This window comes from Elaeis guineensis, chromosome 2, assembly GCF_000442705.2.
Source record: "Elaeis guineensis isolate ETL-2024a chromosome 2, EG11, whole genome shotgun sequence".
NCBI lineage: Eukaryota > Viridiplantae > Streptophyta > Magnoliopsida > Arecales > Arecaceae > Elaeis > Elaeis guineensis.
Genome location: NC_025994.2, coordinates 111,978,328 through 112,000,959, shown reverse-complemented (window position 1 = coordinate 112,000,959; position 22,632 = coordinate 111,978,328). Strand labels below are relative to the sequence as shown.

The following is a 22,632-nucleotide window of genomic DNA, read 5'->3' as shown; positions in this document are numbered from 1 at the left end:
TTACTCGCGAATGGAGTCATGGACATTGAGAGGGGACCTGTTTTTCCTATTGGTCACCCTAGTGAATAAAAGATCTATGGTAAGTGGAATCTGGCGTAAATGGTTGTGGCGTACGGAGACCTGGACGCGTGCAGATCACAAGCTTCAAATAAAACGGTGACGATTGGGGGCGACAAGCAGGTGGACCGCAGCTCATGCCCCCCCGCGCCGGAATTAGAAGACCCGGATCAGGCGGTATTATTACTCGTGCCCTGCTGGCGCGCTCTGGTCCACTTGACCACAACGGACACCAAAAGCCACCACCAACCAACCACATGGACTGCAGGCAGGCCACGGGACATCAGATTAACGGACGAGTATATAACCGTAGCTTGTAAATTTTTGAAGATTCCAATTAATTGAGTTGATAAAATTTGTGAGTAAGTAATACAGGATACATGGGTTCAAATTCCACCATCGTAATTAATAGGGCTGGAATCAAACCGAACTGGGCTGGGCCACACCCCTACCCAAGCTCGGCCTAAATTTATTTGTCGGGCTTCGGGCTGGGCTTAGGTCCAAATTTTTTAAAAAATATATAGCCCGAACCCGATCCCAGCTCAAACCCGGATCCGATCCGAATTCGATTGAGCCGACCCGCATCCAAGCTTGAATCAGACTCGGCCCATGTCCAGGCCCGAATGAGCCCATTGTTCAAGCCTGAATCAGGCCCGCATCCAAAACAGGGGAGACTGGAGGCACGATGGATGGTCTAACCTTGGCTCTAGCTGCCCGGCAAGATGTTGAAGCCCGACTGCTTATGATGAACCTAAGAGACAGTGATAGTAGTCGGTGGACGGAACACGAACTAGGGAGGGCCAAGGGCTAGGGCTCTTCAGTCTCTTCGACTTCGAGACTTCGATGGGGAAACTGGGAAAGTCAAGAGATAGAAGAGAAGAGGAAGAGCCGAAGAGGCGATAGGTTTAAGGGTTTAATGGCATCAATGGGTTAAAAGGATGGAGGTCTGACCTTGGCTCCAGCAAAGTGTTGAAGCCCAGCTCCCAGCACAGCAGCATGGTGTTAAAGCCTCCGTTCTCTAGCAATAAACTTCAAAACCCTAGAGAGGAAAAGAAAATAGGAATTAAGGAATACTAAGATTTGAGATTTGGAAGAAGAGGATTCGGAGGATCTTTACCCAAAACGATGAACGGTGATGGCCGAAAACAGGAAGACGACATCAATGATGGTTGATGACGATGAGGGATGATGGAGGATCGGTGTCACGGATCAGGAATAGAACACGGCAAATGGGGAAGACGGAAGATCAGACACGACGATGGGGGAAGACGGTGATGGCGGTCGGTGGACAGAACACGGACGAGAGATGGAACACGATCACACAAACAGAAGATCGACTTCGACGGACGATGGGGAAGAATTGAAGACGGAGAAGAGAAGTCTAAGAAGAGGAAGAATTGAAGTCTGAAGAGGCGATGGGCTCGGGACTCTTTTAGTCAGGCTCCGCATGACTGTCCCTACGGGCTTGCGTGTTTTAGTCGGGCTCCCTAATCGGGTTGGGAATTGGGTTTTAGTCGGGCTCAATTTCGGATCCGGGCTCGGGCTGGACCAAAGGTCCGCTCGAGCCTGGCCCAAAAATAAAATGGGCCTTATTTTATTGGTCCGAGTCTGGTCTGGATGGTTTCAGGTCAAGCCCGAAGTTCGATCCGAAGCTGGGCCTATCCGATAGGCCTCGAGCTGGTCCGAGGCCACTTGCAATCCTAATAATTAGTAATCTCAATAAATTAAGTTACTATTTTTTTAAAAAATAATCTTAGTATAACAAAAATCGGTAACCTTAACGAGTGATAGGAGTTGTTTAATGGGACAAGCTCATGCTTGCTAGGGGGAGTTTACAAAAAAGGAGCAACGGAAATTTTTTTATAAAAAAATCACCATGGCAAGACAGCGACTATCAAATCTCATCCCCATAGCTTGGGCAATAGGATTGTTGTTAATTAGAATTAGATAGGGAAAATTAAAATACGATCAAAGAAGCCAAAGCTTGTGGAAGGCTTTCACTAATCTGGAGCTGAGAGTAAGGAGAACAAGTCCACGGTGGAGAAAGGGATCTGATCACCCGCTGTTCTGAATAGCTAACCTAGGGTGATTCCTAGATGGAGAAAAAAAGAGAATGCTCCATCAAAGAACACTACCAATGCATGGTGATTTGCTTCCTAAGCAAGGTTATTTGCTTCTTTATACTTGATGGCGATTTAGAGGGTGCTAGTGGGTGGGGTTTGGTGTCCAAGCGCAGAAGAGCTTGGCATGAAAGTGCGCTGGTATTGTGTAGGGTTGTACAAATGTAGAGATGTTTGTAAAGGACGGTGATGGGAGGCTCGGAGTAGGTGGAGCTAAAGTCCAATAATACTTTTGACGACCACTAATGATGCCGTTGATAATGGCAAGAGTGGGAGGATGATTCAGGGCGAACTTTAAATACTAGATTATGGGATTTGAAAATCTTATTCTTCGGTAGGATGGATTTTTTTTTTTTTTGTTCCCTCCATCTTTTTTTGGTCCTTCCATTCATGATAGGATGTGATTGAGTGATGTTGAAATATTTTTTGTGCATGATCTGCGGTGTAGAAAATCTGATGTGGAGTGTATCACTTCATCTTATTGGATCACATAGTCATCGCTTTCCAACGCGTATTTAATATTCGCAGTTCTATCTTTTTGTTTGAAATTTTGAATAACGAAATTATCTTTCTTAAAAATTATGACACTCCTTAAAAATTATGACATTCTTTTTCTTCCGAAAAAATTACAATACCCCTTCACAGAATTATGACACATCTTCATAAAAAAATTATGATAACTCTCCTTCACAGAATTATGATATTCCTTCATAAAAATTATGACACTTCTTCACAAAAATTATGATATCCTATGAAAAATTTTTGAAAGGGTGTCATAATTTTTATGAAAGGATGTCATAATTCTGTGAAGAGATATTATAATTTTTATAAAAAATTATCATAATTTAAAAAAAATATCATAATTTTTAAAAAAGATATTCTCATCATTCAAAATTTCAAATAAAAAAATAAAACTACGGATGTTAAAAATATGTTAGAAAACAATGGCTACATAGTCTAATAAGATGAAACAATGCGCTCCATTTTAGATTTTTCACACCATGGACGATGCACAAAGAATTTCTAGTGATATAAATTATCATTTTGTTCAATTGATTAGCCCAACCAAGGCTTATGGTTTGCAAAAAAAGGTGGCAGACTAACATCGTAGATGTATTATAAATAAATATAATTTTATTTGGATCAGTTTGCAGATAAGAATAGGAAAGATTTAATATGTAATATCGGCAAAATCTTAGATTTGAAAAAAAAAATCTACATAAAATTGTGGGTTCATGCAGCTTAATTAAGTAATCAGAAAATAAGAAGTTGCCCAGCAATGCGGAAATATTTATTTTTTGTATTAAAAAAATATCCCAAAAAATTTCCAAGTGCCGAGCCCTCCCGACGCCCTGCCCAAATTTGGATGCCGGGAGAACTCAAGGGCTATGAACTCCCGCCAACGTCATCCATTGAAGCTGCCGAAAATACCGATTCGAGTCTCTGAAGCTCATGGCTCCTCTCCAATGGAACCAACCCCCCAGGAACCATTCTCCTCTCACTCCCCAACCTACCAAGCTCTCCTCCGAGCTGGCCCCCGCCTCCGCCCCCTCCACCAAGTCCACGCCCGCATTCTCGTCTCGGGCCTCCACTGCTCCCTCTCCCTTCTCACCAAACTTCTCACCTTTGCCTGCACCGCCGGTGCCATCGACTATACCCGCCGCCTCCTCTTCTCCGTCCCCAACCCCGACTCCTTCCTTTTTGGCTCCCTCATCCGGAGTGCCTCCAAATCCCACCTCTCCACCGACGCCATCTTCTTCTACCACCGTATGCTTTCGGCCCGGCTGAAGCCCTCCAACTACACCTTCACCTCCGTCATAAAAGCCTGTGCCGACCTCTCGGCATTGACGGTCGGTAGAATCATCCATTCACATGTTCTTGTTAATGGCTTCGGCTTGGATTGTTTTGTTCAAACTGCATTGGTGGTCTTCTATGCGAAATGTGGCGACTGGTATTCTGCTCGGAAGTTGTTTGATAGAATTCCTGACAGAAGTGTTGTTGCATGGAATGCCATGATAGCGGGATATGAGCAGAATGGGCTTGCTGAGGAAGCTATCAAGTTGTTTCACAGGATGCAGGCGGAAGGGGTTGAGCCTGATTCGGCAACGTTGGTTAGCTTGCTGTCTGCCTGCTCCCATGTGTGTGCGTTGGGTTTAGGTCAATGGGTGGATACATTTATTGTTGACAAAGGTATGGATGTCAATGTGGTTCTAGGCACTTCACTCATAAACATGTATGCTAGATGTGGGCACGTGCAGAAGGCCCGTGAGGTATTTGATGGGTTCCAAGAACGGAATGTCGTTGCTTGGACTGCCATGATTTCGGGGTATGGGATGAATGGCTATGGGAATCAAGCAGTTGAGCTCTTTCATCGTATGAAAACTGAAGGCCCATTGCCAAACGATGTTACCTTTGTTGCAGTTCTATCTGCTTGTGCTCATTTTGGACTGGTTAGTGAAGGCCGTGAAGTTTTTAAGTCCATGAAGCGGGACTATGGGTTGGCCCCTCGGGTTGAGCACCATGTCTGCATGGTTGATATGTTTGGAAGGGCTGGGCTTCTTGATGAAGCTGTCCGATTCATCAGGGATTGGATACCAGGAGAACCAGGGCCAGAAGTTTGGACAGCGATGCTTGGGGCCTGCAAGATGCACAAAGATTTTGACCTTGGAGTGGAGGTGGCTGAGCGGCTTCTTGCCATCGAACCTGAGAACCCTGCTCACTATGTGTTGCTGTCTAATCTATATGCATTGGCTGGTATGACGGACCGGGTTGAGAAAATTAGACAAGTGATGATTCACAGAGGTTTGAAGAAGAACACTGGGTTTAGCTCGGTAGAGATCAATCATGTGGCCCATGTCTTTCGCAATGGCGATACATCTCATCCACAGACTGTGGAAATTCGCCAATATTTGGAGCAATTGATTTATAGGATCAGGGAAGCAGGATATGTACCAGAAACTGACTCGGTGCTTCATGAATTGGAAGGAGAGGAGAGGGAGTTTGCACTTAGATTCCACAGTGAGAAGCTGGCAGTAGCATTTGGGCTCATGAGTACCAGTAACAAGACATTGATTCGAATTGTCAAGAACCTTCGGATATGTGGTGATTGTCATTTGGCCATTAAGTTCATGTCGGTTGTTGCTGATAGAGAAATAATAGTTAGAGACAAGCATAGATTCCATCATTTTAAAAAGGGCCTCTGTTCTTGCCAAGACTATTGGTGATAGCCTCCCTTAATATTTTGGATATTAGTAACCTTTCAGTGAGGATGAGCATAGGATGACTCCACTTAGCTGGTCACTCATGGATAGGGCAGTCAATGTGAGTTGAGTTTTTAACAACAAGGTGGGCAGATACGAAGGTCAATCACAAATGTTACGTCCTAATAATTTGGCCTTAACTTTGAAATTGATGGTCATGGTTCGGTCATCCATTTGACAATATGAGCTATCTTCGTGTTTCAAAATAGCAGTTTTGTAGATCTGCAGCAGTTCCTGAGGTTCTGTATCTGGTCACAGTCTGTTCCAAGTGATTTCAGCTACTGAAAAAAGTAAGAGATTAATAAGTTATTCAGATGAATGCATTGATTTGTTATTAACGAGGTCATTCAGGTGATATTTGTTTTTTCTCAACAGTCCGTTCACTCTGTTCTGATTATCTTAATTTTCTGTTCCGATGGCTTAGTCTATCCTCGAGCCAAGCTGCTTTGTGCAGCAAATGGTCTAATTCCAGGTTCAGTTTTTTCCTCCCCAGAGTTAATCACTCAATTTCTCTGAAAGGTACACTTTCTTTCCCATTATTTATGTTTGCCCAGGAAAATGGAGTTTCTCTGTGTTTTGGTTGACTTTCTGGAGCTATGGAGTGGCTGTGTGTGAACATTGTGCAATATATTTTAAGATGGCCGATAAATTATAGGAAAGGGAAAAGAAAGCATACAAAATACTTCCTCGAAAAAAAGAGAAGAAACTATATCGATGAATTGGGGTTAATGACAAGTTCTTCAAATGTCAAAAAGGATCTGATTGGAGGGGTTAGTTCACCTGAAATCTTTCTATGTGAATTCTACTATTATGAACCAAAGAACAAAAGAAAATCAACCCAAGTTTTCTCTTAAAGCACCACCTACCAGCATTTATCCCAAAACCATGATCATTACCCAGAAGAGGAAGAGGGTGAAAGGGGTTTCTGTCTGTTAGTGTTAATTTGCAAACCAACCAATTTAAATATCACCAATCACTTTATTTCTCACCATCATATTCATTTTGTTCACGTTGGGTTTCAGGTTTCTCAGGATACTTGTATCCTAGTGAATCATTCCCTTAGACCTATTTGTTCTCTCCAAGGCAATGATCTAGTAGCTTGTATTTGTTGGGAAAAAAGATTATATTGGTCAATGCTAGATTTGATACATGATCATACTGATGTTGTTTAAAACTGTGCACACCATGCATGGGCCGCATCACAGCAGAATTTGTAACGTTTTTGCCTTGCTTTTCCTCTTCTTTAAATGAAATTCAAGAAGCTTTGTACTTGCAATTTCTCTCTACTCTATACCTCCCTCATCTCTCCACATGCAAATGCCTCGTGAATCCTCTCCCCACCATTTCAATTCATAAGACTTGTGAGTTACTGATGTCCACTTGTATGACTATATGCTCGTTTTACCTGTAATCTTTCTGATGCGAAGAATTTGACAATGTCTGCATACTGGTAACAGCCACACAAGAAAACTTTTCCATTTTATGTAAATATGTTGGGTGGAAAAAAACGTCGTGATTATGATTTTAGTTAAGATTGGTGTATCTGGCCCATTTTCAAGGAAAACAAAATAAATCTGTCCTAAGGTGAAACAAGTAGAAAAAAAAAAAAAATCCAAGATTCAAGCACTTATCATATGATATGTAATTTTTCCTTGGCATATGCTCCATAGTAAGCTCTCACTCCTGATATATCACAACTGTTAAATTGTATTCTGACTCATTGATAAGTAATTATAGATTATCTTTGATCAAAAATAAAAAAATTCATAGATAATCTGATAATTATTAGTTTTTTTCTCAAGCGATGTTCCCACTAATGTTTTTCCTCCAATGAAACATAATATCTGGTTGGTTGGGTCGGGTTTAGCGATTAATGTTTACACGTACCCTTGGTTTACTATGATCCCATTAATTGTTTGGCCTACTTTTATTAATATGGATACTCTTGATCTTAATTTGCATGTTGCAGATCTTGTAAATGAGGATAGGACTTGGAATCTAACTCGTTTGACCAATCTTTTTTCAATGGATTTGGTTAGAAGTATATCTGTCATCCCTCTTCCTCAAGGCCTTTGGCCTGATAAATTGGTGTGGGGCCCCTCCAGACTTACCCATGTAACCCTTCAGGATATGAGAACTCTTACTTTACATAACATCCAACATAATCAGGTTCAATATGGTTGGGTTTGGTCTCTAAAGGTTCCCCCTAGAGTCAAGACCTTTTTATGGAGATTAGCTTGGGAAAGGTTGCCATCTAAAACATTGTTAGCCCATTGTCATATCATCCCGATTGAGCAAAGATTTTGTGACTTATGTCCTCATCAGGAAGAAGATTCTGAACATCCTATTTTTGCTTGTCTATTGGCCCAACATTGTTGGCAGCAGCTTAGTGTCATGTACCGAGTGAATTTCTCTTCTACATCTTTGCCGGCGTTGTTGGATTTTTTATCAAGTGCCTTGGTAGAGATGGGACATAAGTCATTAGTAGCATATGTAGCATGGTTGCTGTGGAAAGTTCGAAATGATCGAATTTTTAATAATCAATATACTACACCATTGCAAATATTCCATCAATTAGCTATTTTTGTTGTGGACTCTGGATGCATCAATGTATGATCTTTGCAAACTCTGTGCAGGTACTGGGGTAGCCATCTTCAAAAGGATTTTACCTTTTGTTCCCCCAATTTGTTGTGTTGGCTACCTCCTCCCATTGGAGTTTTAAAAATAAATTTTGATGCATCCATAACTGCTAACAAGGCTGCTGCGGGTTATGTGATTAGAAATACTAATGCTGTGTTGATGAGGGTTGGTGGGAAATTGCTACCTCATATTTCAGTTCCATTTGCAGAGTTGCTGGCTGCTTGGCTTGGAGTTCGAACTGCTATATACGAGCTACATGCTACTTATATATGGATTGAAGGTGATTCATCTACTGCTGTATCGTGCATCAAGAATCCTGAATTGCAAAGATTTGGTCATATGCCTTTTCTTCAGGATTTAATTCAATGGCAAGGTGCAATGCACTTTTGCAAAATTACACATATTTTTCGTGAGGCTAATCAGGTTGCTGATTATATGGCCCGTTTAGCTCTTCAAGGAGATTTTGTGAAAAATGATGCCTGAGAGATGGATTTTACTTGTAATTATCTATTGCAGGCTGATGCATATGGGATCCAATCTAGTAGATAGTGCCAACCCCAAAGTTGGAGGCTTTCAAACTTATGTCTACCTTGGTGATGTTTGTTTAGCCATTTCATATCTGTTTCATAATTGCTTAACCCAGGTGACTGATTTCTGCTGGATTCAAAACCAGCTGACTAGCTGTCAATGCTATTTCTACATACAAAACTGTTATATGTTTAGAATCTTTATTATGTTACTAACTATATTTTTTCACAGGAAAGCTTGTTTTACTGATGGTACCATTGGGACAGGGTTAATTGATCAATCAATGCTGAATTATAATGTACAAGATGTGAAGTGGCTGGAAGATGCAGACTATAGGATGAGTTGGTTAATATGGTACATCCTTTTAAATAAGCAGGTTTTATCAAATCTCAGCCTTGATTTTGAACTGGGTAATCTGCAATCACTGAGCTGGGTCTCAGCCGGTTATATAACATCTTTGCTTTTATATCTATTGGTTATGGCACATCAAGGAGCTGGGATTCAAGGAAACATTAGATTTTATCTGGACGGCTTGGTGCTTTACTCTGTTCATTGGCAAGAGGTGGTTCATTATGCTGGCTGATATGTATCTATGTCTTGTTGTTTTTATCCAGAGGGAACAAATGACAGTCTTTCATCCTATGGGGTACAAAAGTGATATGTGTGGTAAAATGAGGAAAGGGCGAATGTTTCATGAAAAATTTATAGGCCCAAAATGGAATGGAAAAAATTCACACAGAAGGAAAAAATTGAGTGGTATTTTAAAAAACGGAGAGGGAAGAGCTGTGAGGAAATCTCTAACTTCCTTTTTGGTTTATCATATGCAGATTGGATGGAGTCTATTAACACATCTTTCTGAGTCCCTTTATCTTTCTAAGATCAATGCTAATCTACAATCTTGGAGCTGGTCGTTTGTTGGTCATAGCAGATTTTTATTTTTACACAATTATCATAACTTGGGGAATATTCATAGCATCATAGTACTATATACAACCAAGATTCCTCTACAGAGTTTACATAAATTGGAAATCAAGAGGACTGGGACACAGATTATGAATGCAACATGTTTTCTTATATTACAGGACCATGTGCAATTACGGCATAGGAAAGAGGGGTTGATTGCAAAATCCTTTGTACTATTTGGGATGGACTATTGTGCCAGGCAAAATATCCACATGTGGAGGCTTTTTGTTTGGGCTGATGTGCATTACTATTATGTAGACGGGATTCAGGTGAAATGCATGTTTCTTTATCAAAATGCTGATGCATAAAACTGTTATTTGTGGAGAAAAAAGTAAAAGGGCAAACGAAACAGGAAAAATTTATAGGCCCAAAAATAAATGGAAAAAGTTTGAGAGATGGAAAAAACTAGAGGGAAAAGAAAAGATGAGGAACACCATTAAAAAACAGAGGGGAGAGCAGTGAGGATTTTGCTAACATGTTTTTTGTTAATTTATATGCAGGTCTACTGTTGTTCTCTAGCCTCTGTTATAATCACAACAAAGTTCCTGGACAAGGGCTCAATACTGGATGGACTAGTTTCAATTTAGCTCTTCAACGAATGCTATTTTCTAACCTGCTTAGATTAATTTCTCTCTTCTGCTCTAGCTGTTATTATTCCTTGATGTGCCATTGCCATGGTCTTCAATTCAGTGCCAGATTCTTCAATTGTGCCATGCAGGGATGTGCCACCTTCTTATACACTGTTGCAACTATTTATTACCTTTCAGATGTTGCTCTTTTAAATGGCATATGCAGATCCAAGAATTCAGCTACTGTTGTGCACCATATAATCAGTTTATTGTCTTCATTAACTATCTGGAGGTTTTATGGCTCTTTTTAAAGGTGATCTATTGATTTTCACATCTGCTTTTGATCTATGGTTATATGCTACTCTGCCATTTGCTACTTCACATCATCTTTCTATTCAGAGTGACTACCTACTGCTCCCAACTGGACCCATCAACAGAACTCCACATGTTGTTAATGTTGTTTCATTTCTTATTATCTGAAATTGCTTCCTACTCTCAGCTGGCTTCAACATCCGAATTCCATATGCTGTTAATGTCATTTCAATTCTTATTATATGCAATTACATCTGGTTTTCCTCTTTGCAAAGTTATTAGTAGGTCAGTTCAAGCTTCAGGATTCGGAGGTTTAAGAAATCTCAACATTTGGAGTAGTATCTCTTCATATTCTGTTTAATCTTTTTTTCCTTTATCTTTTGGATGCATCACACCTTCGTATTAACTTGCAATTTACTGTAATATAATCTGATGCTTTATTACCAAAAAAAAAAAAGGAAACATAATATCTCACATGAGGAAAATCTTGCATCATAAGGCAATGACAGCTGTGGATGTGACACGAAGTTGTGGGGCACAACAATCAAATAGTCTCCGCGAATCATGGAGCTTCAATTATTCATCCGCTGGATTAGATTTCGATTCATTAGTACATGTGGATCCCACTCTGCACCGATATAGCACCCAACCCAATGGCGTAGGGTCATGCAAAGATGTACTGAAAATTTATTTAGATTTTTTTTTTCCTCTGTGTGCATGAAGAAAAGTGTTCCTAGAAGAAACACAGACTTTCTCAATTTTTTTTTGCCCATGATTTTTTGCAAGTTGAATTTTTAATGGTTCAGCATATAAAATAATACAGTTGAATTCATATATCATGCTTGAATTATTAAAGTGAATAAGATAATGATGGGTTGTTGGATGAATATTATTCTATATTTAATTCAATCCAATTATGGATATTTTGATCTTCGAATTAAAAAAAAAAAAAAAAACTGTACCGTTTAGATTTACATGAATAAAAAATTTTAAAAATAAATTGCACAATTAATACAACCTAAACTCACAAACTGATGCTAATTCAGATATTGCATAATGCTTGAAATGTTAAAATGAAACAAAAATGGGGATACATCTTCATTTTAGCATTTATAAAAAAAAAATTTTCCTCATTGACAAGGTTTAACTAGGCTGTATGTGGCATATTTCAAATGGATCTAATTGAAGCCGGTCGTTGCCTTTTATAACTTATTCTTAGTATGATCAACCTAATAAAAGATAACTTTACTGCTTCTCTATTCATTCATTAGAAGCATATAAACGTTATTAATTTTTTCTTCTTTATTTTTTTTATAAGTTGAAACAATCCCAAGACGAACACTCCAATTAGAACACCCCACACCACCACCCAAAAAAGAAGAGAATATATTAAAGTATAAAAGAGAAAAAATTGACATCAAAATAAAAAGGATTGAATGTCTCCACATAAGCATACGTTCGGTTATCCTATTGTAAATGTTCAACTATTATGTTAAACAAATAATCTTTTCTAATGGTGCTAATTTTTTTTATTAGTGAGATGTTAAAAGTAAAATGGTTAATAATTATGAAATACATTTACTTATAAAATATTTTTTAAATTTAAATTTTTATTATTTTTCTATTATATAAAATTATATTTTGGTTTTCATTACCCCCATGCGTATTGTGAGGGCATCATTCCTTTAACTAAATTAAACAAAAAATTTGGTGCTGTGGTGGTACTTCATATTAGTTGAAACCCTTTAAGTAAGTATTCCGGAAGAAATCTCGAACTTAGGCCAATAAAAAAGAAAGCGATGTAAAAAAAAAAATTGATAAAATTATGGACCGACTTCCTCACTCATAATTTTAGCTTGAGCGCTTGATAAATAATAACCATTCGAGAAATTCTTTATGCATCGTAGGTGGCATAGAAGATCTGACATAGAGCATACCGCTTTATGTGATTAATTCATGTAGTCATTATTTTTTAATATGTATTTAATATTTATAGTTTTATTTTTTTATTTAAAAATTTTTGTTGATAAAAATATTTTTATTTTTTTAAAAAATTATATTTTATATCTATATTATGATATTTTATGTATAAAAAATTATAATTTTAATGCAGAATGTTATAATATATCACAAGATGTCATAATTTTTTTCAAAGAATAAGAATATTTTCGTCATTCAAAATTTTCAAACGAAAATATAGAACTGCAAGTATTAAATACGTATTGAAAAATAATTGGATAAAAATATCCTCTCTATATTAATAGATTCTGAATCATATTATGACATTCTAAATCATATTATCACATTCTGCATGCAAAAAATGATAATTTGATGTAGGATGTTGTAATATATCACAGGATGTCATAATTTTTTGAATCATATTATGATATTTTATATATAAAAAATTATAATATATTATTGGATATCATAATTTTTTAAAAAAATATAAATATTTTTACCGCACAGAGTTTCTCGTAATCACCGGCCTTGCGACATACCAACCGGTGGTAGCCGGATAACTGCAATGATACCTGCAGTGCAGCAGACCAGACACTGTTTAATTGTTGATCGTACTAACGTTAAAGTTCCAATATTCTCATCCTTATCCCCACCGACCAGGACCAAAAGAAAAACGCCCAAAAAGCATCCTCCTCACGTGTCTGACGTCAGTTACTTCTCCAGAGCCTTTTATCTTAGCCACAACTCCATTACAATTTACCCAACCGAGTCGTTGGCATTCCCATCTCATTTGTCTTATTTACGGGTCTCACGAAAGGAAACTCCTTGGAAGCCGTATCTTAATCCCGTAGCCTTTTGTTTTAGCTCGTCGAGGCTACCTTCGAGTCTCCGTCACGTTTTTCTTTTTATAAAAATTGAAATTTAGTTGCGATGGCAATCCATAGTCCGTTCTTGTCTCCTTCGTCGCCAAGAAAGAGAAGAGAGAGAGAGGCGAGAGACTCTCCAAAACCCTAACCCTACATATTGATCTCTGCGTCCATGGCGTCCGGCGGGTCTTCCGGGAGATCTGGATCGGGCTCCCGTTTGTTCGATTTCGGCTCCGATGATGTTCTTTGCTCTTACGACGACTACACCACGCAGGATAACTCCAATGGAAAGCGATCGGATCCCTCGGGAAAGGTATCTTTCTTTTGCGTTCTCTTTTCTTCTGCTATCTTTGGGAATATGTTGATTTGTGTTTCTTTGATTCAATGTTGCTGCTTTGCTTGTAATGGCTTCTGAATTCTGAACTTTGAGGCGTCTGGCGCTGGATTGGAATTGGAACAGAAAGTTTGGATCTATAATGGAAAGCGGCGATGATACTGAGTTAATTTATTGATCTTTCTGCTGGGGTCTAAAAGATTCCATTGAATGCATAGGAAAAGAATCGTCTTGGATTATGATGAGAAGCTATGTTGTGGATTCGTGGAATCAGCGTTCTTTCCGTTTCTTCTGTCTTCCAATACAATAGTTTCTGAAATTGTTAATATTGTTTATTTTCTTGATGAGCATCATCTTTCTGTCACGCCTTTGGTTACGAAAATTGTTTATTTGGATTCAGTGTCGAAATAATGAATGGGTCCCTTTTCTCAATTTAGTAAAGATTCTATCACATGCAAGGTTTGTAAAATTCGCATTTTTTTTTAACAAAAATCAAATAAGATTTTCTCCTAATTTCACTTAGTTAACTGACTCCTCTCTTTTTTCGTTTAAAATGAATGGTGTTCTTTTAGTGTATTAAGTTATCTGCTTGTTAGATATTTATTACGTTTAAATGCATAATTTTTTTGAAAGAATTGACTTATGCCATTACGCAGGATTTCCATGAGAGCAGAATGGGAAGACCATTGGTTAATATTTATGAGCAAGAGGACTATTCCAAAGAGAAGGTGATACCTGCTGTTGAGAAGTGTATGAAGAAATATGCTGACAATCTACTCCGGTCTCTTGAGGGAATTAGCGGACGGCTGTCTCAGCTGGAATTATATTGCTTCAAGATTGAACGTTCGATAGGGGAATTTCGATCAGATATTATTCGGGATCAGAGTGAAACAGAACTGAAGTTCAAGACTCTCGAGAAGCATCTCCAAGAAGTAAGTTTACGTTTGATCTGAAAATTATTGTTCTGCTGAGTGTTAGATAGTTTTTTCTGCATGGATTATTCTCCACCTGTTTATGTGGTTATTGCCTTCTTGGATAACCAAGTTTTTGTCATGCATCAACTAGACAGAGTTGTTAACCCTGCAAAAGCATCATTTTGCAAGCCTTATAAGGCAATTACAAGTTGTATGACCATATTTCTTTTCCATATTTGTTTTCACTAACTCAAGGACTAGAGAACTTTAAAAGACCTGCTAAGAGATATCCATTAATGGTTGCGTTGACCTTTATGGTGTTTTTTCTAGAAAATTGGACAGTTTGTCAATATGTTGGCTGGATCAACAAAAATTTCGATGTCAGGCCTTTGTTGATCTAGTGATCCTTTACATTTATATATTACCAAGTACATCTACCAATATAGCAGTCATAAGAAGTGCTGCTGAGATTCATTTCGTGCTTCTTCCTGCCAGTTGCACAAATTTAAGCAAAGTAATTATATATTTTTACTACGTCATCTGAACCTGATATAACCACAGTTATAAATGTCTGGCATCAACTAAAAGCTTGAATATCTTTATCGTCTTCATCAGAATATTAAATTGTTCATTTGATGATAGTTTTATCTTCAGTAAGGACACCGCTAAAACTATTACTTTTGAATTACGCAAGTTTCTTTTTCTAATATGCATCGTATCGCTCTTCATCAGCTGAGTTGCTATACTAATGGAAATCACTCTCTGAGAAATTTAATCATATCTTGTAAGTTGTAACTTTGTCTTTTGCTGTGCTTTTAGTCTCCCAAGTTCTTAGTTTGTACATTTGTGTCATGATCTTTGTTTGTGTCATGGTAAATATCCTTTTTTTAGTCAGTGCAACATCATGTTTTCTAAGAATGTGTTGCCATTTTTCCCAATTCTTCTCCTGGTGTTAATTTATAGCTTGTTCTAACCTGATTACATGTGAAGGTCATGGCAATCAGGGTGCTTTTTTGATTATTTTAAACTGTACATGTTTGAGTTTAAGTATAGATATTCAAATTGCGTGAAACATCATACTTAGCTGGGAGACAGACATACAATAAGTGACAGAGAGTTTCTTGAGGCATCATGACTCATGAGCAACCTTTTTGAGGACAATGGTGACGCATTTAAAGAAAATATTCCATGTAGCATAAAAAAGAGGAGAGCTTGGCAATGTGATTGCATGATATAACTATTAGATTGCAAAAATTATTTAAAGACAATTATTGTTGACACAATAGCAAGTATGGTGAAATAGGATGGATAAAGTTAATTCAAGAATCAAGATAGATGCACAACCTTGTTGATTTAATAATGGATCACCTACAATGTACCCTATGCAGGTGGTTATGCTATTAGTTCCCACGTTTCATGTTATTGCTTGGTGTGCAACCTTGTTTTGGAAAGGTTACGATATGTTTGTGCGCTCTCTATTCTTTTCCTCCCATTTTACTCTATTATGTTGCATGTCAGCTTCTTTCATGTGTCTTCTTTTTCCTTGATTATCGCATCATACATTTTTGTTCTTTTCAGACTCATGGCCGGCATATATGTGCTGTTGACTTCTTATTGACCATATTCAATATGCTTTTCATTATTAGGTTGTTTGACCCTGTAATTATTTAATTTTTACCTTTTGACTTTGTATTATTATTTTTCACAAAATTAATTTCTAGTAAATATAGATAGGTTCTTTGTCATGAATGAGCAAGAGTTCTCTACTTTTCACGTAGGCTTAAAAGCAACGCAATCAAAATTACTTCTTGCCACACACATTGTCAATTTATGTGCCATGTAGCTTAGACCAGCCAACTGTGCAGTGTAATCTTTTAAATATAGTACTAGTGACGAATGGATCTTGATTCGAGAGGTTATATATCAAGTGTTGTCTGTGTATTCATGATGTGATAGTTTGGTGATTTCGGCATTGCTACAAATGATCGTGGGGTGATAGTAAGCCTTATGGACTAAATGAAACATTTTAGTTTATTCATAGTTAATTTGTGTATGAACAACGGGAATAGTGTTTTAGAGTCAAATAAAGAATGATCATTTTAATGTATGAAAATTTGCAAGACATTCTTTGATTTAGGTGCAAAGAAAATGATGTGTTGATGGGCTTTCTCTTTGTCCATTAGCATGTTGTGATGTGGATTTAAGTTTTCTGTTGGCTTCATAGATGTTCCCTTTGTCTTTTTTTTTTTTTCATGGAATTAGCAGGCAAGTGAACTTCCGTAAAGAAAATCATTATACAACTTGAACTAGATGAATGTTGATTGCAGATCTCAATTGAAACTTCCTTTAGTAATTTCACAAAAGGTTTGAAACCTTATACAGTGAGTTGGGAAATGTTAAATTTTATTGGAGATTCTTTAATTAATTTGGGACTTTATGGAGTAATGAGGGGGAGATGCTAAACATATTGGCATTGAATGTGATTTTATTCTTGTAACAGTGTATTGAAATTTTTTGCTACCGTATCTGGGACCTAATGCTTAATGTTAAGGTTGGAGTATATTGCATTTTGTAATTGATATGTAACATATCCATCTTGTTGCTGGCTGTCGTGAAGAGATGGAGGGCTTATTAATCAAAATAAAAAAAGTGGGGCTGGGGGGGTGGGGGATGAGCTAAAAGAAACGTGCATTTCTTGGTTGGAACTTCATTATGTCAATCTATATTGTTCACATTCCATCTGCAATCTTGAAGGAGAGGAGATTTACTTTTTCTTTCATATAGTGGTCTTTCTTTGTTAAAATCCTTAGTTTATTTTAACAGAAAGAGGTCCAATAACTCTCTTTGACCTAGAGGTACTTTAGATAGTCTAGAAAGCTCTTTATGATCTAAAAAGATCAGTGCTTTTTTTTGATGGAATTTACTTAGTTCTACCTTAAGAAGAACCAATGCATTAATGCTACCTTTCATATGAGCTGCTGAGTATGCTTGATGTGGATCCAACTTTGGTGTCCTGATGCTTTTATCCTGAATAAATGGTCAAGTTGCTGTTTTACCACTCTGGTAATTAAATGATATTATGAAAAACCAAAATAATGTACTTATTAGGTTTGGGTCTTTGTTGGCTCAGAATTAAGTATTTGGTTTCTTTATCTCAAGATAACCCATTTTATTGGTTATTGTAAGTGTTACCGATTTTAGGAGTTGGGATTAGATTGTCTCCAGATAATCCATTTTAATTTTTATTTTTCTTAGAATCCAAGCCCTTCAACAGTGTCCAATCTGCTTGAATATTAGTCCATCCAGAGGAAGAGGCAGCAAGCCATTGTGAAGTTCTGCTCAATTTCTTATATAAAATTGTCAACCTTTTTATATTACTTAATATTTGTCAACCAAACAGTATTCACAGAAAGAACTTGCTAGATTTCCTTGAATGTGTTACTTCTTGAGGACTTACTGTTGAGTCCATGGGTTTCCACCTAGAAAGATGATGGAACGGTGGGTCATAGTATGGTACTGTTCTTTGCTTTAAAAAAAAATGAGAAGGTTTATCTTTAATTCCTCATGTTGCATGGTGGGAGACATGGAATGTAAGAACTGCAAGCTTTTTGAGAAGTCCGGTCTGAGTGAGCGTACAGCTTGAGGCTTCATTATCTTGAATAGCTTCTCAAGGATTGAATATTTGTCTTGTAGTGACTTGGACTGCAGTGTAGTAGTAAGTGCTTGTTTCCTAGCACTCTTTCATGTGGTGAAGTTATTCTTTTTTTATCAGTTATTACTACTTTGCTGCATTTGTTGCAAATGGTTTGCTTCCATTTTATCAAAGATTAAGGTACTGATGTTGGTGTTCATGCCGATCTTAAACTTGTACAATATTGTCACAGCACCCACTTACATGCCAATGTGCCCATAGCATGGCATGAACACAATCAGCACCGATTGGATTGACACAAAACATGTCAGCCAGCACTTAGTTACGTAAAGTGGGTCAGAACAGGAAACATCTCGAGTACAGCTATGGGAAACTCCAGTCTCCTTTAACAAATAAAAAAAAATATGGAAACACTTAGGAAGCACGTTCAGGGACAGGTTTTTGGGTAGGTTCTGGTTTGGTTGCTCCACTGTATTCTCTGTGACAAAGGACCGGCATGTATCAACAGTGCCAGGACCTCAAACCTTGATTTTAATTTCAAATTTATACTATATGTTTACATTAGATGCCAACAATTTTCTTCGTATGAAAGTCTCTTCTTTCATGAGTCGATATTCTGGCTTCCTTGCTTTGGGGGAAAACAGGGGCAAGCCCTCAGTTATTACAAACATTCAAAGCCAAAATATTATTTCACCAGTCCTTTTTGTGACATGGTATGGTTGTTGTTGTTGTTATAAATACAGGCACCTATGGTCAACTGAGAAAGACTTTTAGGGCAAAGTTACACTAGGCCTTCTGACAATTGTTATTTACTTTATTGTTGTCTAGTTACACAAGAAAGACTTTGTTAATGCCAGGAGGTCAAGGTTATTTTTATACAATGCAACAAGCACTTGACTGTTGTGCTTTATTTGAATTTCTTAGAATATTTTAGGCAGATGAAATATTTCTCCAAATGGACTTGAACAGCTAAAGGGATAGGGGGCCGTATCATCTCTTGCCCTCGCCATGTTGAAGCTTTATATTCTTCCTAGGATGAAGTTTGTGCTAAGATGGAAGTTTGACAACATTGCTAGGCAGTGATGTGATATTCTAGTATATCACAGGTTCCTTTGCTTGCTTGATGCATCCAAATTTGCAAGCCTAGACAGATCTTATCATTTTAATTTCCTTGCCTCACCTATGATGTTTGCATAGTCTGCCACCATTAAATCTATGGATTATGTATTAGCATACAGACTTACAAATGTGTGTGTGTGTGTGTGTGTGTTATCGGATGTCTCCGAAGAGACACTTGCAAATGCATAATTAAGCTTGAAAAGATGATCATTAGATATTTTCAAAGCTAAGGTATCATCGTTGATATGTGTCATAATTTAGAAAGGATCTAGTTTGTTGAAAAACTACTTTTGATCACCTCAAAACTTCTGCTTTCCAATAAATATTCAAGTCCTTTTATTGATTTATGGACACTGCATTTCCCTTAAATGTTTGTCACAAGGTTTTGTTGATTGCAAGCAACATGTTTACCTTGGCATCTTCACGTCATGTTTAGTTACTTAATTGTGTTTAATTGTTTAAACTTGCAGTGATTATCAATAGTTTGTGTACGTGGGTTGTGCAAATCTAGAGAACATTAATGAATAATGAGCCAAAAGATAGTCACAGCAAATAATTGCACTGTATACTACATACTTCTATAGATACATGAAGCATGATATAATGTAAATCTAAATTTTCCAGCTTCCTTGGTAACCTATTGTATCATCATAAGCCAGAAACTCTATCATCAATGATAAACAGCATTGTCATGACTCATGATACCACATACATGTGTGCCTTTCACTACCCACAAGGTCTCGTGTTTATGTTTTACAAATAACCTTGCATAGACTCGTAGTGTGGCCATAGTATCATGAAAGATTTCACTATCTTTATACATGTTCTAGCAAATTTAAGTTTGCAATAGGGAGAGGTCATATTTGCCAACATAACTTTGAGGTAAGGTAATTGAAGAGGTGTAAATATAAAACTATTTCTTACCATTGTTTAGCAGAAATTTGATATAGAAAAGTGTAATCATTCTTCAAATTATGCTGATTTTATATATAAGAAAGAGAAATTGAGACATATATAACAGACTTGGAATGGGGTGGAGGGCTTCTTTAGTTGTTTGTTTATCGTGCTTGCTGAGATGCATGAGAAATTTATGAAGTGACTGGGGCAAAATGTGTTTGTAATCAGTGTTTGGGAAAATGGGGGTCAAGCACATCCAATATTCCTTTATAGAGGAGAATGATGAAGTAGATGTATGGTTATATCAAAAAGGATATGTTAGAACCATATTCACTTCAGGAGTTGCACATGGTGCATACCAGCTGTGGTGGTATAAACATGTATGATGTATCAACTTTATAGTCATGTAATTGCAGTGGTTAGAATCTTTCTTGAGAAGAGAAAATTCTATGACCAATTAGATCAAAATCATGTGAAATGCAGTTATTTTTCAAACGTATTAGCTAGCCATAATTTGAATGAATTTTAGGAAAGATTGGAGATGACCTTGAACAGTTGGCATGAAGCTTGATTGTGGTCAATGCAGATCCAAAATAGCAGTACTTTTTTTTTCTGAATAATTTAGATCCTATTATGTTCCTAACTCAGATCTCTATGACACATTAATCTCTCTGTGTGATGGTCTAGATATTTCCCCCTTGATTGTTGTGTGCTTAGTCAGTTAGAGTTCTCATAACGGTAGTTTGGACATGCTGGCCTGTTCTTACTTCAGGAAGGTGCAACTTCCCTCCACCTTTGATTAAAAAAAAATGCCAAGAAAATAAAATGTCCTGTTTGCCAAAGTATTTTGTTCTAAAATAAAATGTCCTGTTTGCCTAAGTACTTTGTTCTAAGCTGGATCTGCAAGCTCCATATCAATGGCAACCATCTTTATTTGAAGGAGGCAACTACCGTTTTTTCTTCAATTTTTTGATTCTTTTCTGCATGATAGTTTTAGCGGGATGTTAATTAACTGCCTAAACTTTCTATGCATGACATAGGTCCACAGGTCTGTACAAATTCTGAGGGACAAACAAGAACTTGCTGAAACTCAGAAAGAGCTGGCCAAACTTCAACTTGTGCAGAAAGAGTCTCCACAGAAGAATGAAGAGGCTGTTGTTCCATCATCATCTGAGACCAAACGACATGATGACAAGCCAAATGTGGCAAGCCACCAGTTGGCTCTTGCTCTGCCCCACCAAGCAGTCAGTCAATCATCCTCATCGCTACCCATGCAGCAGCCAGCACCTGTGCAGCAAGATCGCTCTATGTTGAACCAACCAGTCGCATACTACTCCCAGCGGCAACCTTTGCCTCAAGATCAACAAAGCCAACCCATACAGGCTGAGCTACAATATGTGCCACAGAGGCCCCAAATTCAGGATATTCCAGTCCAGGCACCACAGCAGCAGCCTCAGGTAGTAAGTCAGACTCAACAGCCATACCCTCAGTACCAGCAGCAATGGCCTCAGCAACCTCAGCAGTTTCCACAACAGGTGGTGCGGCCGCAGCAACCTGCTCCACAGGCTCAAATTAGACCTCAAGCTCCACCACCCTCTTACCCTCCTTACCCCCCACAATCTGTCATTCCTGTTCCTGAATCATACCCTGGCAGCATGGCGATGCAGGTCCCGTACTCCACAATTTCTCAGCCTGGTGGGAGTCGTCCTGAAGCTGTGCCGTTTGGTTACGTGGGATCAAGCAGCACAGTCTCGCAACCAATGCCTCAGCATAGTTTACAACGGCAGCCACAGCCTCCAACGAGCCACAGCTCTTTTGGACCACCACCGATAAAGGGTGGGTATGTGGGTCCTGCACCTTACACACCACCATTGAATGTTCAGAGTTACAGCACAACATACAGCTATCCTCCAAGCAATGCTTCAGCTGCCCAGAATCAGCAACTGCCACCTGGTAATGTTGTTGGGGTCCATCCTGGCCCACAGCTGGTGCGCAGTCACCCATATGGAGAAATGATCGAGAAAGCTGTTGGTATGGGATATGCAAGGGAACATGTTGCGAGTGTGATCCAGAGGATGGGGGAGACTGGTCAGCCTATGGACTTCAATTCCTTGCTTGATATGCTCAATGGCCGAGCTACCAGTGCATCCGCACGAGTATGGTCAGGCTAGTACGATGGCTTAATACAGAAATGTGGAGGTATCAATATATCCTCTCCTAAAGGAGGTGCTTTTTTAATGCTTCCTTCTAGTTATCAGGTGTTCAAAAATAATCTTCAAGTGCATGGTGGTTGTAAATACGAGTGGATGCTCATATTGGCTTTCTTGCAATACCTGGGTTCACATGAATTTTGTTGGTGCTGACGGCATCACTTTATAAATTGATGGTGAATGTGTTGCTGAGACATATTATGCCAAATTAGAGATTAGCCTTCATCTTTTG

The 22,632-nt window shown here is 38.1% G+C and overlaps 3 protein-coding genes across 11 annotated transcripts; all 3 read left to right on the top strand.

Moving 5' to 3' along the window:
- The first annotated feature begins 3,521 nt into the window (after positions 1–3,521).
- On the top strand, positions 3,522–10,468 carry LOC105043669 (pentatricopeptide repeat-containing protein At2g33760). Of its 8 annotated transcripts, none has more exons than XM_073252722.1 (4): positions 3,522–5,727; positions 5,813–8,720; positions 8,837–9,837; positions 10,069–10,468. In XM_073252722.1, exon 1 carries the CDS (start codon positions 3,566–3,568, stop codon positions 5,399–5,401), a length of 1,836 nt encoding a protein of 611 aa, XP_073108823.1. In that variant the 5' UTR covers positions 3,522–3,565; the 3' UTR covers positions 5,402–5,727; positions 5,813–8,720; positions 8,837–9,837; positions 10,069–10,468. The 8 variants fall into 8 exon arrangements, with proteins under 8 accessions (XP_073108823.1, XP_073108827.1, XP_073108824.1 ...); XM_073252726.1 differs by having other exon boundaries at positions 3,522–5,956; positions 8,286–8,720; XM_073252723.1 differs by having other exon boundaries at positions 3,522–5,956; positions 8,074–8,720.
- On the top strand, positions 7,832–8,560 carry LOC140855369 (uncharacterized). The gene is made up of 2 exons (XM_073251253.1): positions 7,832–7,938; positions 8,074–8,560. The coding sequence occupies exons 1-2, from the start codon at positions 7,832–7,834 to the stop codon at positions 8,558–8,560; spliced, it is 594 nt and encodes a 197-aa protein (XP_073107354.1).
- A 2,811-nt stretch (positions 10,469–13,279) lies between the features above and the next one.
- LOC105043656 (uncharacterized) lies at positions 13,280–22,618 on the top strand. 2 transcript variants are annotated; one of them, XM_010921291.4, is made up of 3 exons: positions 13,280–13,587; positions 14,265–14,540; positions 21,231–22,618. In XM_010921291.4, exons 1-3 carry the CDS (start codon positions 13,447–13,449, stop codon positions 22,359–22,361), a joined length of 1,548 nt encoding a protein of 515 aa, XP_010919593.1. In that variant the 5' UTR covers positions 13,280–13,446; the 3' UTR covers positions 22,362–22,618. The 2 variants fall into 2 exon arrangements, with proteins under 2 accessions (XP_010919593.1, XP_010919602.1); XM_010921300.4 differs by having other exon boundaries at positions 13,454–13,587; positions 14,282–14,540.
- The last annotated feature ends 14 nt before the right edge of the window (positions 22,619–22,632 follow it).